A 19,795-nucleotide genomic window follows, 5' to 3' on the forward strand; every position below is an offset into this window, starting at 1 on the left:
ATAACTTTTTCTCTCTTTTCTCTCCACGTGGCGCGCCCTCCCACCTACGCGATATATACTCGTATGTCTATATTTTTACCTATTTAAATCTATCAATACCTTTGACTATGTATGTATGCCTCGTATGATCTGTGTGTATTTTTTACGTATGGGAACCCAAAATTGTATATTGTATATGTACCTATGTATGTCTGATCTGATCTGATCTTATCTGATTTGATCTGATCTGATCAGTGCGAAAGACGATTAGTGGTATAAAATTGGCCTTGACAAGAGTTATGTTGGATGCCAGAAACGACTACAAAGAAAGCTGTTTGTATTTAATTTAAGTAGAACAAATAACAAAACAAATTTAATCTATGGCTAAATTAATCTAAATCCTAATTTACATTTAAATTACATTTAATTAAATTCTAAACTTAAACTTAAACGTGAACAACACAAAAGCAAGAGCATACCCCAAACCAAACAAACCCAAAAAAAGGAAATCAAGTAAAAATCATCTCGATCAAGGAGAGTGAAACAGTCGAGGGACCCTATATGTACATAATATGGCATACATATAACCCAGGCATTGTCTAACTAAAACTATAAAAACCATAAAGATAAAAGTAAAAGAGAGCATAAACATCGAACGAGCTGGCGGCAGCAGATGATAAGGCCAACATAAACTAAATCAAAGATTTTTCATCTAATTCATTGAATAACAGAACTAGCCCTGCATAATCCGACCTCAGAACTGTAAATAAGTCAATAAATCATTACAAATATTAACACACAAACTAAAAACTAAAAACCAAAAAGCTGATCAAAGAAGAGCACAGAACAGATCGAAGCGCAGCACGGAAAAAGCATAACTACTGCTTTTCGGGGAACACTTGAAGACAGGCAGTCCGTATAGTATAGGGGGAAGCAGCTTAAATAGAAAGAAAGCAGTACAGTGTACTGCTATAAGCAACAAATTCAAGCCAACACAGTCTGTCCAAACCGAAAGCAGTCCGCAGTTCCGATAGAAGGAAAGCAGTCCAGCTAGAATGCAAGCAGTCTCTCCAAGCCGGAAGTGACAGGCATACAAATCACACAAACACAGTCCACTTGCATACACGCCCACACACACACCAACACTGAACTAAAAGTATAGAAAAACTGCCGTAATATTTAACAAACCCAATGTGTATAGTGATTAATCAAAACAAAAGGGAGAAGCATACCAAATGCAAACGAGATTCGATGCAATATCTGCTTTTAAATGTGACAGGAAATATATAGCCTACAAATAGATAACTAACCAACTAACTGAAGTAACTAATCGATAAGCCTAACCACAGCATATACGTGCATTTATATATGTGTATGTGTACCACTAAGACAACAAACACTAAAGACCCTCGGTCCTAGTCGGGATCATCAATCCATCGATTTAGTTGCGAGGATTTTGTTTTTTGACTAAAGCTTCAGGGAAATCTCTAGCCCTCCAATGGCCACCCACACCCACCCATTCGCCCACTAACCAAACCAAACCTAAACTAAACTAACCTACTGAACCCATATCAGCTGACGAACAGAACCTGCGATTCTTCTGCTTCGATCCCCCCGAATTAAATCGAAATAAAAAGTACAAATATTCAACTAAACCAAAAACAAATGAAATTAACATAAATAATACAATATGATTGCTGCAGAGCAAGAGCAATTTTTGTTGTTGTTGTTTGGTGGACGGAAAAAACGACTGTAATTAAACTACAAAAACAGCATTAATAACTAAGCATTAATCCAAATCCACATCCAACGGATATCCAAGTCACAGATCAGCTCAACCGCAATAACAAACAAAACATAATGAGAGTAATGGAAAACAAAACAGAAAACGCTCTTATGATTTTATAATAAAACCATATTATATATTTAGAGGCCCAAATGACCGACCATGTTCAGATGAAAAGAGATATAAATTTAAAAAACAAAACCAAAAAAAAGCAACAAAAAAAAGGAGAGAAAAATGTTAACTAATTAAAGATGAGCTACTCCCGAGAACCTGCCTGGGACAAGCTCCATCAACTTCTTCAACTGGATTGCATAGGCTGCAAGGACCTCCCACACCTCTCACACCAACGCTCCCACAACACGCATGTACACCTTACACACACACATACATACACAAACATACACATAGACAGAAAAAACGAGAATAAAAAATATATAGAGAATTAAAATCGTTGACTGAAACTACGCAAATTCCAATTTTGCATAAAATGTATAAATAATGAAAAAATGAAAAAAAGAAAAAAATTTATATATACATATATATGAGTGTGTGTTAGTAGATACATATACATACATATATAAAACCTGTATATAAAAAGGAACCAGCCGTTGTATATTGAAGAAAAAAAAAAGAAGAAAACCCAAACAAAAAAAAAACGAGTAAATTTTAAAAGCTTCGAAAACCGTCCACGCACACATACAACATTTACATACACACGAAGATCAGAATGGGGGGAATGGAAATTAGCGGGGAGAGGGTTGAGGGAAATGCAAATAAAGGAACACTAGCTCTGTAGCTAATCCCACACCCCCTCCGTCGATCCCACTGCCAGCCACTGCCCTCTCCATCTCCCATCTTCCATCCGATTCCAGCCGATCCCATCCCTTCGCCAATCCAACCCTGGTTCCCCGATCCCCAGTTAACTGCAATACAGAAGAAGAGGCTAACCGAACAATAACACTTTTCCAAGCGCCGCAGAGGGCCCCGGCCAAGCAGGCAGGGGCGATCGAACTCTGTGTACAAATGAAAGGCCATCTCTCGGCTGCAAGCTAAGCTTCAGCCCGAGTCCGAGTCTGAGTTCGAGTTCGAGTTCAAGTCCGTGGTCTACCCTACCCGTGGTTCCCCTTAGTAGTCTGCCTATAACTGCTGTAAATACTCTCCAAGCAAAGCGGAAGAAAGGAACATAAATCATCAATGAACGATCCTGCAAATGCTTTTTTGTACAAAACAAAATCTTAACACTACTCTATAATTATAAACGATAAATAAGTAATAATAAAACAAAGAAGAACAATGAGAAAAAAAAAGCTAAGAAAACGAAACTATGAATCCGAAAGCAACACACATGCAAATGTCATTTAGTTGTTCTGTATTTAGCCATACCAGAGTCCTTGTATCTGTAGGAAGTAGGAAGGCATGTTGAGGAATGAGAATGAGAGAAACGCAAACACCAAAAGGAGAATAAGGAGGAGAGTATAGGGTGAAGGTGAGAAGATGGGAGCAACAGGGGAAATATGGATAAAACGAAACAGATCCGCTTAACTAAGTTTAGACTATGATTTAGGGCGGGGCAGAGGACAGAATTTTAGCGTAATAGATACAAGATACCAGATACAAAATACAAAATACCACATAGCAGATAGCAGATACAAAGGGCCGAATGTAAAGTAAGGTTGTTTTTTTTCCTAGCCTTAATCTAGACAATTGAATAAATTTAGCGAACGTATGATAATTGTAAATGAGCCTAAGGATTTCCAATGTATAGCAGGACATAGAATTCGCGTTTAGTTTTATTCTTATGATTATGATTCTGATTATACGTTCATACTCGTAATGTTATTTTCCTACATCTTAAGACTTTGATTTAATCACAAAACTGAGCCACTAAAATTACCTTAAACACACACAAAACAAGCAAAAAAGTAAAAAAAACAAAAAAAAATACATAAATAAAGCAAAGAAAACAGAAAAACAAATTGTGTTAATATTTACCTATGAACGCTTAAAACAAACCCAACAACAAAGCAAAGAAAAAACCAAACAAAAACAAAAACAAACAAACAAAATTTTGGAATAAATGTGTTCAACAAAAGAAATGTTATTATATGTTTAAATAAATTACAATTAAAATTAATTCGAGATGGACAAACATTTAATGTAATTAAATTGAGTACACGAGAAAGATTCTAAACAATTTCAAATTGTATATATAGAAGCATACACATAGCACATAGCCTAACACATAGATACATACATACATACATACATACACACTCGTGTACTGCAATCGAGTCACGAGATAGCTTACACCACAAGAACCCTAGAATACACTCGTACCCAAGAAATTCCAGACACGTTTGTATATGATGCGGCATACTCAAGGCGAGGAGCACCCCAAAGAAACCCCAAAAACAGGAAACACAAAAAGCAATCTGATCCGAGCCGATTCGATTCGATTCGATCCGAGCTGATCTGATCCGAACCCTTCTGATCATCGTCCCTACCAAAGAACTAAAGAAGCGAAACCGATATTAAAGCAAGAGATTCACTAGAGTTCTTGATGTAAATACGTGTAATCCTAGCTAACATGAGTACTGTACAATACATTTCGTTTGCCAGCATTCCGTACCCGTATCCGTACCCATATCCGTACCTGTACCTGTAACCGTACCCGTACCCGTACCGTATCATTCTGTTCATTTTTCAATTGTATTTTGGAGTAGTTTTTGTAGCTAGCCCAACCAAAGTGGAATCAGAAACCGTAACTGTAACTTTATCAATCTTAATTAGCTTGAAAGAAATGGCTGTAATGTATTCTTAGTTCTGTAATTCAGTAATTGTATGGCCAGAAGTACTCAACTTTAGTCTCGTCTTTGGCATATCACCCACCACAGCAGGCAGCAGCAGCAGCAGCAGCAGTTGAGGTACTCAATCAATCAGTATAATAATCGATCAATTCTAATTAGAAACCGTCACAGACACAGGCAAACACATACACACAGACAGACACACAGACACAGACACGTACTCGTACATTTATTTAGAGCTGAAGGCGCATCTCATTCGTTTTTCGTATTAGTTTCGTATGCTTGAACTATGTATGTTCTACTCTTCACTCAACTGAACTCAACTCAACGCTATCGATCTTTACTGTACTCAACGCAACTCTAACCTTTCCTACGCTAACCTAAACCAAGCAAACAAGCGTAAAGATACCACTAAAGATACTCGAATAAACGAAGAACTCTCCAGGAGAAGAAGCAGACATATCGTTGTAAAGCAAAAACTAAATTATAATCGTAATAACCAAGCTCAGACACATGAGAATAACTCGAAGAATGAATCGAATAATTAACACACAATTGTTTTCAAGCGAAACAAAAAAAAAGCAAAAAACAACAAAGCAAACAACAAAAAACTTCTCCTAAATTTAAACCAGAAACAATCCTTTCAAGTTTTCCATTAAATTTAATTGCTAAAAACTAAACGACAAACTCTTAACACGCATACTTAAAACGAAAAAACGAACCTTAAAAGTACGAAAACAAAACAAAGCGAAAAGAAAAAACAATACCTATATACCATATGCTATATGCTATACATGTACGAGTAAATCAAAACATAAAACCAAAAAAAAATCTATAAACTAATGAAAAACTGAAAAACTATCTGTCAAACTCTTCTCAATGCTTCAAGAACATACAAAAACCAACACAAAATTTCTATTAAGGACAAAGACTGCAAATAGAGATTAAACAAAAATTAAATAAAAAAGAAAAGAAAAGAAACAAAAAAATATATACATAATTATATATATATATATAATAATATATTGAAATATTTGTAACACTTCTTTGTTGATTGATTTCCAATTCTGATTTGGCCTTGATTCAAACAACCAAGAATTATGTTTAAGTTTAGTTAGAAGTTCCCAGACCCAAGCCCACACCCACAGCCGGACCGAACCGTACAGAATTTGGAGATCAGAACCCCAGACCGGACCCAGACATACATACAACCACACATACACACACACACACATACGTACACACATATAAGCCCATAGACCAACCAGGAACCCAACGAACAGAGCATCGGCGATAGCATGAATAACACATGAACGATAACGATAATTGAGAAACAATAACAAACAAACAAGCAGAGAACCAACAGAAAACCCAGAACAATACGAATCAAAGCAAAATAAAAGATACCAGATAACACGAGTAATCCACATATAGCAAAATAACTTAGTATTACGCCCAATGAGATATGACAAAACCAAAAATAAAACCCACTCACAAAATAAAACAAAAGCAAAACCAAAAAAAAAAACAAAAAAAACCACAAAAAAAGGAAATGTTGTTAAGATTAAAATGAAATGTTTTATAATCGTTATTCAATAAAAATAAAAAATAAAAATAATTTACCAAAAAAATCATCCATCAACCGAACAAATACATCCAAAGACGAATGCTAGCCCGAAAATTAACTTGTTCGAGCAGTATGTAGATGTAATTAGTCCTCTCCAGCCCTAAATACGTATATATATAGGGGGGGGCTTCTAGCCACCCCCCTTCCACCCCCGTTCATCCCCTAGCCCAGTTTCCCTTTCCACCCATCCACCAATGCCCTCTAGCCTAGCTTGTGTTTTGTATCTAAGTACTCGTATGTTTTGGGTAGATCTTTGCAGAGGGAGTGGCAAGTATCTAGCCATAGAATCATTATCATAACCATAAGTCTAGAATCTAGTTAAATACTCGTAGACCTAAGAGCCCACCAGGTCTTCCCCCTCTTCCCGAACCCCCTCCCACTTACACAACCACATTCAATATCTATATTTATATATATATCTCTTATAACCATCATATAAGGAGCACATTCTCTTACGGATTCTCTTTCTAAGCGTAGTCTTAGCTCTATTGCCTTACCCCTCTCTCTATCAAACACACACACCCAGACACACACACACACACACACACATACAAACACCGACACTATCGCCGTCTTACACATGAGAAGGCGAAAAAAAAGAAACAGAAACTATAAAAAAGATATTGAAATTTTATTGAAAATCTTGGAAAGTTGAAGTCCGAACAGGTCAAGCCCAGGTCCAGGCCCAGGCAAGCCAGGCGGTGCTGAACCCAGCGAACGGTGAGTGTGAATACCCCTCGAGTCCAAGCCCCGCCCCGCCCCTAACCGACCCGCCCCACTCCGCCCCGCCCCTCTCCACGATTACCACCCGATTTTATCTCCTAATTTCTCTGTCTCTGTCTCTCTCTCTCTCTAAATCTATATATCTCGTATCTGTACCTATGTATCTTCTGCCCTCTCTGCATAGAGGGGGTAGTCTCGGTTTTATTTTGAATATATCTCTGTCTGAAACTCTCTTTTGATTTGACTTTGGTACTATTCGTATTCGTTTTTTGTATGCCTCCATTTTGCCTATCCATTTTGGTTTTGCCTATCTATATCTACTATCCCCGGATATACGTATGCTTAGCGCACAACTACTCGTATATCTGTACTGATCTATGACTATATATATATGTATATGTACTCGTATATGATATGTGATAATATAATAATCGTTTATGGAATATTTTGTAAACTTTTGCTTACATTCTCCCCCTCTAAATGTAAACAAAACCAAATGTAAGAAACGCTTCAGCGCTCAGTCTGCTCAGCCTGCACCTGCCGACGCTCCTGCGCTCCTGTTCCCGTTACAGCTACCAGCTACCAGCTACCAGCAATCGCTATCGTTATCGTTATCGTTACGCTATTGCTATCGCTATCGCCATTAGTGCTATCGCAACCAGCAATGCCCAGCAGCAGCAGAAACAGCAACTGCAACATCAACATCAGCAACTGCAACTGCAAGTGCAGTTGCAACTGCAACTGCAACGACAGCAGCATCAGCATCAGCAGTATCAGCAACAGCAACAACCAGAACAAGAACAAGAACAAATCAAGAACAAGAAAATATAACATCAAGAAAACCGCAACTATCAAAAGAACAAGAACAACCCGCAGCATTTGGCAGCTCTCGAAAGCTCCGGCTCAGGCTGTACGGCTCCTGCTTCTGCTCCTAAGTCCCGTTTCCCTGTGCTTCCCGATTCCGGTGCATGTGCATTCTGTTGCTATATCCAATCGACGTCGATATCCAAACCACGATTGAGATTGAGATTGCGACCGAACCAGAATCAGATCAATATATATATATATATATCTACACACATATATATAAATTGAAGCGCAATCAACCAGCAAAGCAAAGCAAATTAACGCAAATCAAACGCAAATTAAAGTAAATCAAAGCTAAATCCAGCATAAGAAAAGCAAAGACAAAAACCTAACCTACTCGTAAACCAAAAGCAAAGAAAAACATAAGCAAAAGCAAAAACACAAGGGCGCACGCTTAGCACATTTGCATATATACAACTTACTACTTGCTACTCCTGTATCTCCAATATCACAACCCCTCCACCATTCCCACCCACAAGACCACCCCCACACACCATACGCCGCCGCCACCCAGAGAATACACACACCCACACACACACACACACAGAACAGACACAGGAATGCACACACCAAACACCACACTCCACACACCAACCAACCCAAAAAACCAACCAACCAACCAAGCGAAAGTTGAATCGAAACTTTTTTGGCTTTTCTAATCACTTTGAACACGTAACGTTTTTTTCTCTCGCTTTGATTTTGATTTGGTTCCTTAACTCGAACACTCGAATGAGCATAATACCAGCTACCCGTACTCTTTGCCTACTTACGATCGCTTAACTATACCTATATCTCTACCTATATATAACACACATTAATACGCACACGGACACACTCAGATGTATTCCGAAAGGCCTCAGAAAACGTCGCCTCTGTTGTGCAGCCTCTCTATCTGTCATCTCCCATCATTATCTTCGCACCTCACTCACACACAAGACAGTCATGACCCACAGTGTTAAGAAACCAGAAACCAGACAACAGACAACAGATTCATACATCAAGTACAGTCAGTACAAACAGTCAGTCAGTCGTCAGTCGTCAGTCGTCAGTCAATCAGTCAATCAGTCAGTCAGCACACCAACCCAATACAGAGAAGACTTGAACATCATCCAAGAAGCGGAGGAAGAGCAAGCTGAAAAATTACATGATGAAGCTCTAGAGAAGAATATGAAGGCACAGGCGGCATCTAGGACCAACTCTCTCTCGCTCCAGCTCCAGCTCCAGCTCCAGCTCTAGCTGTCTCTCTGTCTGACCTCTATCGCTCGCTTGCTCCCACTCTCACTGTGTATGTGCGTGCCAAAGCAGTCAACGGAGCCAGAGCCTGCCACTGCTACTGCCACTGTCACGGCTACCACTACGGTGCACCTGTACGGTGGGTGGTTCCCTGTGGTTCGATTCGGCTCTGATTGACTTGCTTTGGTCTTTCCACACATCCCTCTACTATGTATATTCATTTTGTGTCAAGTTTAACAGCGACGACGCCAAACGCCGGCACATTTTGTTTATTCCATTTGGCAATAAGTACGCTTCGGTTTTTTGTTAGCCAAGCCAGCCCAGCTATATCTATATCTAACTATCTCTATTTATATATATTTACTTATTAGTGTTTTTATCCCTGATTTTCTTACTCATACTTTGACGTTCTTGTTTTTGTGTGTCTTTGTTTCGAGTAAAGTTTGTTATTTTTTTCCCTTAGTTGGTTTTTGATTTTGATTTTGATTTTGTTTCCGTTTCTCTGTTCGCTCCAGCCATCAGGAGGAGCAAGATCACCGAACGATTTGCTTTCAATGTTTGCATACGAATACTAATACCAAAACCAATGCCAGTACCAATACCAATACCTATACCTATACAAATACCAATACCAATACCTATACCTATACAAATATCCATACTAATACGAACTAGCTAACGATACTAATACCACCCGATCCCCGTTGCCTATGTACTCGATGCCCCTGTTGAGCTTTTCGTTTTGATTTTTTGCCTTGAGTTCCATTGAGTTCCATTGTATGTATCCCCAAATATGCCTATATCCACGCTCCACTTATCGATCTTATCTCTATTATCTAACCCGCTCCGTTTTTGTAACCCATCTCTCTGTTGTGACATGTTTTTGAGTTGACTTCAGTTGGGTCCGGGCCGGAAAAGGACCCGGACCAAGGCCAAGGCCAACGCCACCACCACTACCACCACCACGGCAGTGGCGGTGGCTATCTAGAATAGTATATCGAATATATCAAAACTTATAACTTGTTTCTATTTGTTTGTTTTTTTTTTACCACCTGATTTACATACTGCGTTCTTCTTCTACGTTCTTCTTCATACCAAAACCAAAAACCAAACCAAACAAACAAAAATACCAAAAACGAAAAAAAAAAATATATAAAAAATAAACTAAAAAATATATATATATCGATATATACCGAAAAAATATATATACACCACAAATTCAACGATTTGAATTTGGATTTTCGAAATGAATTTGCATATTTAAAACCGGATGAAAACGGGTTAAATATACAAACGAACAAAACCCCACCAATTGAAAATTGACAAACATGAATCGAACCCATGAATATTGCCATTGAAAAAATGAAAATCGAATGCAAATCGATAAATGCATTTAGGCCCGTCGGCTTCTGGGGCAAAATTGTCGGCTCTTTGTGCGTGATCGCTGGTGTGCTGACAATCGCACTGCCGGTACCGGTTATCGTCAGTAATTTCAATTACTTCTATCACCGCGAAACGGATCAGGAGGAGATGCAGAGCCAAAATTTCAACCACGTTACAAGTTGTTCATATTTACCTGGTGCACTAGGTACATACTACTTACTACTATAACTGCTATTTACTATATTTACCGCATAAGAATGTTCTTAGTCTAAGCTTCTCCCACACCCGACTACCGTCTACCCCCCGAATCCCGTCCCCAACTGCCTGAGTGTCTCTCTTCTAATCGATTGCTCTTTGTGTATTCCCTTCAACATACACACAATTCCACTGAATGCCCCCACTGAATAGGTCAACATTTGAAGAAATCCTCACTCTCCGAGTCGTCATCGGACATCATGGATTTGGATGATGGCATTGATGCAACCACGCCAGGTCTGACTGATCATACGGGTCGCCACATGGTGCCCTTTCTGAGGACGCAGCAATCCTTCGAGAAGCAGCAGCTCCAGCTGCAGCTCCAGCTCCAGCAGCAGCAAGCGCAGCAGGGACAGCAGCAGATGGGCCAGAATGGCCTGAGGAGCACAAATAGTTTACAGTTAAGGCATAATAACGCGATGGCTGTCAGTATTGAGACCGACGTCTGACTACTAGGTGAGTGCTGGGCGAGCCACAGAGCTGTTGCTGGGATGGGAAGTGCATGGGTGCACAGTTTTACTAACGAGTAACTAATCCAGTCACGTATGTACGTACATTTTAAGCAGTTCCCCCTTATTTAAATATACCTACTACTATTATCTACTAACTCCAGTCCACTAATAATCGTTTTGACTGTCCGTAGGGACCTTAAGTAAATTTCATAGGCACAAATACCTAGATACCCACTTCCCAACACTGGCTGCAAGTACGGGTACTGCAATGGGTCGGTCAAGGTATTTGGGATGACTCTCTATGGAATTACTATCTATATTTCTTCGAGTGTATATGTATTTCCAACGTTCTTATGTTGCAGTCAAACAAATGGAAAATGGACGAAATTTGCGCAGTGAAATGCTACGTTGGATGCCAGAAACGTCATCAAAAGCAGTCTAATTTAGAATTTTATTAATAAATACAATTAAAATAATAATAAATAATAATAATAATACTTAGTAAGCAGCGTAGTTGTAAATTAAACAGCAAATGTAAAACACAGCCACACACAGATACAGACACACACACACACACACACACATACAGACACACTCAGTGCCAGTTCACTCAGCTTGAATTAGAGTATTCGTATTCGTAGACACCAAAGAGTCAAACTTGGACTGGCTTTCAAGAAGGATTTTCCTTTTTTTTAAATTTATTTCTCTTCTCTTAATCTCACAGACACGCCACACACACGACACACACACACACACACAACACAGAAACATACACACTCGAAGAAGATAAAGAAAAACTCTACTTGATACCTATGTTCAAATTTAGCAACTAAAACTAACAATCGTTATAGTCAACAACAAAACAACAAGAACAACAACAAAACAGATACAAACAAAAAAAAACAAAACCAAAAAAAAAACTAAAAAACTAAATCAAATTATCTTAGTAGACTAATCTAATTGGAGTTTCTTCCTTTCTTTAGAAGCTAGCAAAACAAAACAAAACCAAACCAAACAAAAACATCCAGACAAAAACAACAAACAAACAAACAACAAGAAACAAACATACAATATCTGCTAATTTTATTTTCAACTTTAAATTATGCTCTATTAATTAAATATTAGTCAAATATTAGTAAAATGAAACTAAACCAAAAACTAAAGAAAAAAAAAAACAAAACAAAATACAACAGAAACCAAAACTAAGGCAAAACGCGTAGCAAAAACGAGGAGTGGTAGCGGATGCGGAAATGAACAGCGGCCAGTCGCTGTTAAAGCAGTGCTCCTAACCTGCCCTCCAACCTGCAGTCGCCAAGCAGTTGAGCTAACGCTTGGCAGCAGTTACTGCACTGCTTGGCGGATGCTTAGTGAAGAACATGCATATAAAATAGTTAGAAAAATAGACAATTGCTATCTGATTCAAGCTTGTCCGATTGTTGGGAGATCACAATTGTAGGCTTTCAAACCTTGTCCGATCACTGATCAATCTTATAATAGTCTTATTCTATTCCGAATAACGTTGATTCGCTGTACTAAATCATTCAATTGAAACGAACAACACGAACAAATGGCATTCGCCGCTGAGTACTTAAGAAATCATTAAATCTCACAAAACTAACATCTATGTAACATAGATGTTTCAAAAAGTTTAGAGTTACTAAGAGTCTTGGTTGATAGATACATACATATATACAGATTGGAAGAGATCAAAATCATGGGAAACTATATTTGTACTGCCTTGAGACATCAAATCAGCTGTTGTATTTCCACTGATCGACTAGTTGGCAGTCAGCTGTTGCCGCTCGCTAACATCAAATGAAAAATCTTAGTGGAAGAGAACCATATTCACTCGTGAAGGTCGTGAAGTCTGCTGGTTAAGGTGCTGCTAAAGTCCTGCGTTCACTGGAAAGAGACAAACACACACACATATAGACGACACAATGAACACAACAAACACACACACACACACACATGATATTGCTAAAAACATCAAAACTGCCGTTAAGTTTAAATAATGAGTAATACAAAGATCATATATAAATAAATATATATTAAATATATACATACATTTACATATAATTAAATATACATAAACTAAACTAAACTGCTATTTTGTAAATAAGTAAGTCAGAGCTGAAGCTGAACAAATAGACATAGACATAAAGTATATACATACATATATATATTAATTAATTAAACAACCAAAAAGAGAACCCAGAAAACCAAAAACCAAAAAACCAACCAAAATCATAGCTAACTAAAACAAGGGGATACAAGACGAACCTAAAACCAAAAATGGAAAAAAGAAAGCTGCTAACGATACAAAAACAATAATTAAACTTAGCAATTACAGACAACCGACAACAAGAACAGCAAAAACACAGAAAACAGAAAACGCCACAGTACAGAAAAACAATAAGTAACAAACCAAACAAAACAATGAACCGAGCTGATCTTCCTATTCGGAAAGCAGAACAAAATTACATACAAAAATCGAACCCCAAAGCAAAAATTACATTTATATCAGACAGACCGTTAGGAAAGCCCGGGCACAAAAAGCGATGCCAGCCATGATCTCTCATCGGAGGCCTTCTGCTTTCGTCTAGTTTAGTTTAAGTTAGTCTTCCTCCATTACAGCGATGACCTCCAGGCAGAGTGAAGTGTTAGTAGTAGAAGTTTGTACTGTATTTTCAAGGGAACACCGACCCGATACCGATACATAGTACCTGATGGTAACAAACGCTGAAGGAAATATGGTCATCGCTGATCTACTCGTATTATATGTATTTCATTGGGGAACACTCACCTACCAGTTCCGTCAGAGTTGTCAGCTTGTAGTGCTTAGGTACGTGTCTTTCCTATGTCCCTCACGCGCACGCACAACAACACGCAAGCCCACACAAACACAAACACACTCCACTGTACACCACACCACACCACAGCACAACACCAACACCAGAACACAAGGAAACACATATGCAGAGGCATTATAGGATCTAATAACGAACACACATTCATACTCGTTGGTGTATCAAAGACGATTACACGCTTTGAGTCGAACACTTGATTTTCTGTCTTCCTAATTTTTGTGATTTGATCCAATCAAAATCTTCTCATTTGAAAACGTTCAATCTAGCGACTTCAACTTTTGTCAAGCTTAAAAAACAAAACAAAAAGAAAAGAAAGAAATTGCATGCGCATTCGATAACTACCAGAATATTTGTAGATGAATTATCGAGTATATCGCACTGCTTCCACTGATTAGGAGAGCTTCTGCAGTGCAGTGCGGCGGAGTTTCTGCATGCAAATCGATCAATGCCATATCTAAATTTCTCTATACCTAGAATCCTACCTACAAAGCTTTGCTTCTACTGCTCTTGCTAACCGAAACGAAACCAAACAAAACAAAATATTACAAAAAAAAGAGAACAATTAAAATAAAAAATTGCACAAGTTCAGGAGCCACGAATGACTTTGGACCACAGAAGAAACATCTCACAAAAAAAAAAAAAAAAGCAAAAACCAAAAATAATAGAATGAGAAAGATAAGGGGAAGGGGAAAGGGGAAGGGAGGAGAAGGAATACCAAACAGAGAACTAACCTACAGCATGCATATATACATACATACATATATGATATTTATATATATACAGACATATATATACACATATATATAAATGTGTTTTTGTTAGATATGCGACTGAATAAAAGTTTTTATTGATTTGCTGCTTGATGTAATTAAGAAGAATTTAAACCGAAACCTAAACCTAAACCTAAATTAAACGATAATATTTATACCAAAGAAAATCTGTAAATATGTAAAAATGTAAAACGCAAAAACGGAAACCCCAAAAAAAGAAGCGAAGCGGAGAGAAAATAACGTAAAATAGATCGAATCAATTTACAGCTTTGAAAACCGTCCACACGCACACAGCAAACGAAAGCGGATGTAAAAGAGATAGCGAATAGTGCGAGCATACAAGACAAGGAGAGCAAAAATGAGAGGAGACAGACAAGGACAGATAGAGAGAGAGAGAGAGAGAAAGAGAGGAAGGGAGAGAATCAACTAGAACCGATTGACATTCTAACGTATACTTGATTTGGCCTTAAGCGCAGTCCGACACACACCATACGCCCAAATACACAGGTACATAGGTGCACAGATCGGAGCCACAGATATATGTATGCCGTTTGTAACAAAAGTTGAAGTATTACAGCCTCACATTTTACCAACATATATGTTCGTGCCTCATTAACATTGCCATTGTCATAGTCACAGCCAGATGCATGTACGCAGATTCAGTTTGGTTTTAGTTTGTTCGATTCTGCGGTTCGGCCAGTCGATAGAGCCAACAAATGAGCAATAACAAAAGATAGAACACACATAAATACTCTTAACATTAACTATGATAACTACACAGTAATCTCTGCATAGAAATCCAAATGAATAATACTACGAATAAACGTATAAATAATAATGAATTAAACAAAATTAAACGTAATTAAACGTAAAAAAAAAACATATCGTCTTAAAGTCATGCAAAACAAAAACAAACCAAATACAAATAAAATATTTTTTTTTTTATAAGCGTAATTTACAAGCTAATATTAAATATAAAAAAACCACAAGAAATCGCTAAGGAAATAAAGCTTACTATTAAATCGAACGACGGAGAGAGATAGCCGATAGGCAGATGTTAGTTTTAGAGCAGATCAGATAATCGTACGAGCGAATAGAGTGCGAGAGCGAGAGCGAGAGAGAGGGAGAACCAGGCCAGGCTACAACTAAAAGTGATATAAACCAAAAACAAGTCATAAAACCACAAAAAAACATACAAAAAAATTACAAAAAAAAAAATAACTTGCCAAAATAATTAAGTGTACAAGCAGAAGAAAAGACGAAGAGGCACAAAAGGGAAAGTAAGAGAACGAAAAGGAAAGGAGCAGAAAAGGAAAGACGAGAGGAAACTATGCGCTAATCAGAAACAGAAATAAGATCCTAGATCTTAGCAGACAGCAGAAAGCAAAAGAAAATGGGATCCAAAACCAACAAGAATTTACTGCAACAGAATCCAGCTGCTTTCCAGCCCCCTCCAGCTGGGCCCCGTCCGCTTACCCTTCTTCCATTGGGGCAGGTAGACAGTTCCCCTTGCCCCCGCTAAAGAACCTGCCCACTGTCCCTCCCCCCTGCCCAGAGATTATGTTGTTGCTCGTTTCAAGATCTATGTATGTATGAAGAGGAATTGGGAGGAGGCATGAGAAGTGAGATGAAGCGTATAATAGTATGAATAAACACAAAGACTGGAATAAAAACAATATGAAAATAATTAAAATACATTTACACACACACACACATTCATACATTCATGCATGGGCAGCACACATACACATACGAACAAATCCATAGATGAGTGTGTGTGTGTGAGTGCAGGTCCTCAGGCATCTTGTCATCCCATTCCATCCTCAACCTGCTTTGATCGAAGGCCAAGAAGTTCAGTCTCGTCTCCCATTCTCCATTCTCCATTGCCCATCCCCATTCGCGGCTTTGATTTCGATTCCATTTCGAAACTACATTTCCATTCAGTAAAGTGCAACAACTACCAGAAACCAGAGAATATTTAGCTCAAGCATGCGAAATACAACAATAAAAGTAAATGAAAAGTAAAAATAAAAATTATAATAAATATGCCTAGAAAATATAATTAATAAAAGGCACACTCACTCGGACACACACAGACACAGATCAAAGTATTGGGCCCAGATATCCAGATGAAGTTCAGGCAATAGGCGGGAAAGCAACGGAACAGAACGGAAAGAGGAAAGAGGAAGAAGGCAGGACTTGGAAGAGAGATGGGGAGGAAGAACGTTAGCAGGAAGATATGAGAGCGGCACCACTCCATGTAAATTATACGTACAACAATAACGACAACAAAAGATGGGCATATGGAAAAACTACTTATGAATTAATGCTAAACAAATTTACATATATACATATATATATGTATATGTACATATATATGTATGTATATATGAATAATCATAAGTAAATCAAATAATAACAGACAAACGCCGCAGCAATTATAAAATATATATAATATATATACATATATGTATATATATATGAACAAAAAATATATATATGTATATACATATATATGTTGTTAGGATTCTAAAATGAAGTGTTTTATAAATAGTTAAACCGAAAACAAAAAGAGATGAAACCAAAATAACAAAAAAAAAACAAAATGATTATTATATATTAAATACGGAGAAGAAAACCAAGAAACAGAGGTAGAAGATGAAACACACAGCTAAGAAACAAAACGAAACGAAAACAGAACACACACACAGCCACACAAACACACACACACACACACACAATAAGAAACCACACAAAAACCACGAGTACTCGTACATTAACCAACAAACAATGAACAAACAAAGCGAGCAAGCACAAAATTTACCGCATGACTTTCGATCAATTTTAGCCAAAAGCAAAGAGCAGAAACCACAAAAAAACCAAAAGAATCAATTTTTACAATCACTGTAAATTTAGAACAAACCAAATTGGATTTCGAATCAAAGCAGCTTACAAATGAACAAACTAAAATGAATATTAATATTATGTATGAGACGGCAGCCAGCTACAAATTAACACAATTACAGACACACACACACACAAACACAAATACAAACACATACATTGACATTCACACAGACAGAGGCAGACACACGTTACTTTATGAACATAAAACAAATTAAATGGAAAAGTATATAAAAATAAATTATGCTAAAAGAAAAATACAAATATCGCAGCCTTTGTTTTCTCATTTCAAATGACCAAGCAGTGTAACGGTAAGTGTAAACCGGAAGCGGTTACTGTTAGCCGATATTTACAGCTTTCAAGCAGTTTTGCAGAATATTTCCCCATCAGGTGTCGCATTTGGTTATTACACAAAAATGTAGTTAATATGTGGAAAATGTGTAGCTGTTGCGATTTATCGAAGCACTGCCATCCAATAAAAGCAATTATTTCAAACATTTTTTAGACAAGATCCAACAAAAGCAAGTATTTCGAGTAGGCCAATCATGTATAGAATTGATTCATCAATCGTACAAAATTGAGTGGGCATGGCTAAATGTTCCATATAGATAGTATTATTCAACGGAACAAAGAATTGGTCGTTTTTTGAATCGAATTTGAATTCGCCGCAGTTTCGCTTTAGCAACAATGAGTCCCATTCCACACAATGTTGCGGCAACATTTACTTGAAAACCGTGTTTTAGTCAAAATACAATAAAAGCAAGGACTAAAAACTAACCAATTGTGTAGAAAATTGATTCATTAATCGTATAAAATTATGTGGGCATAGATAAAGGCCCGGTTGACAACATTTAAGTAATTGTCGCTCACATTCAAAAAATTTCGATTTGGCGCGCACAACTCGGTATATTTTTCAAGTGAGACCGTATATACTGTAGAAACTGGTTTTCGCCGCGCTCCCTGTGGTGTTTTTTAGTGCTAAATTGTATTTTTGTCATTTATTAATTTAATTTTCAATGTTATATAAAAATCCAATAAATGCAAGTATTTCGAATAGGCCAATCATGAATAGAATTGATTCATCAATCGTATAAAATTGAGTGGGCATGGCTAAATGTTCCATATAGATAGTATTATTCAACGGAACAAAGAATTGGTCGTTTTTTGAATCGAATTTGAATTCGCCGCAGTTTCGCTTTAGCAACAATGAGTCCCATTCCACACAATGTTGCGGCAACATTTACTTGAAAACCGTGTTTTAGTCAAAATACAATAAAAGCAAGGACTAAAAACTAACCAATTGTGTAGAAAATTGATTCATTAATCGTATAAAATTATGTGGGCATAGATAAAGGCCCGGCTGACAACATTTAAATCCTTGTCGCTCACATTCAAAAAATTTCGATTTGGCGCGCACAACTCGGTATATTTTTCAAGTGAGACCGTATATACTGTAGAAACTGGTTTTCGCCGCGCTCCCTGTGGTGTTTTTTAGTGCTAAATTGTATTTTTGTCATTTATTAATTTAATTTTCAATGTTATATAAAAATCCAATAAATGCAAGTATTTCGAATAGGCCAATCATGAATAGAATTGATTCATCAATCGTACAAAATTGAGTGGGCATGGCTAAATGTTCTATATAGATAGTATTATTCAAGGGAACAAAGAATATGCGACATTTTGAATTCGCCGCAGTTCGCCGCATTTCACCCCAATTCGCTTTGGCAACAATGAGTCTCATTCCATACACAAATGTTGCGCATTCCATACACAAAAGTTGCGGCAACATTTACTTGAAAACCGTTTTTTGGTCAAAATAAAATACATAAAGGTAATTAAAAGCAATCTTGTAGAAAATACATTTATCTATGGGATAAAGCCAAGTGGGCAAATCTATATAGCTTGAAATATAGGCAATACCCGATTCGCCGCAGTTTCGCTATTGCAACAATGAGTCCCATTCCATACACAAATGTTGCTAACTCCATGCACAAATGTTGCTAATTCCATGCACACATACCCTGGGGCACATGGATGTTATAGAATTGTGAATACGTTTGTCTTCTAAGGATCAGTAGGTATCAGGATCGACATAAATATACACAGGATACTAATAATGTACTTGAATATGTCTAA

The 19,795-nt window shown here is 37.5% G+C and overlaps 2 protein-coding genes across 15 annotated transcripts in view; both read left to right on the forward strand.

Moving 5' to 3' along the window:
- Positions 1-3,707, forward strand: part of Sh (Potassium voltage-gated channel protein Shaker) — a 130,903-nt gene extending 127,196 nt beyond the window's left edge. For all 14 annotated transcript variants that reach the window (XM_033384390.1, XM_033384391.1, XM_033384394.1 and 11 more), the window contains one exon: positions 235-3,707. The gene's annotated coding sequence lies outside the window, so the exon portion shown is untranslated. The remainder of the gene's footprint in view (positions 1-234) is intronic.
- Positions 3,708-8,803: 5,096 nt separating this feature from the next.
- On the forward strand, positions 8,804-16,419 carry LOC6901446 (potassium voltage-gated channel protein Shaker-like). The gene is made up of 3 exons (XM_033384399.1): positions 8,804-10,610; positions 10,814-11,116; positions 11,475-16,419. Exons 1-2 carry the CDS (start codon positions 10,364-10,366, stop codon positions 11,107-11,109), a joined length of 543 nt encoding a protein of 180 aa, XP_033240290.1. The 5' UTR covers positions 8,804-10,363; the 3' UTR covers positions 11,110-11,116; positions 11,475-16,419.
- Positions 16,420-19,795: the final 3,376 nt, after the last annotated feature.

This window comes from Drosophila pseudoobscura, chromosome X, assembly GCF_009870125.1.
Source record: "Drosophila pseudoobscura strain MV-25-SWS-2005 chromosome X, UCI_Dpse_MV25, whole genome shotgun sequence".
NCBI classification, from domain to species: Eukaryota; Metazoa; Arthropoda; class Insecta; order Diptera; family Drosophilidae; genus Drosophila; species Drosophila pseudoobscura.

Bases quoted from the DNA above. Each gene is read 5' to 3' on its own strand.
- LOC6901446 (XM_033384399.1), top strand. From the start codon at position 10,364: ATGAATATTGCCATTGAAAAAATGAAAATCGAATGCAAATCGATAAAT. The intron at 10,611-10,813 runs GTACATACTACT...CCCACTGAATAG, and splicing joins ATATTTACCTGGTGCACTAG to GTCAACATTTGAAGAAATCC.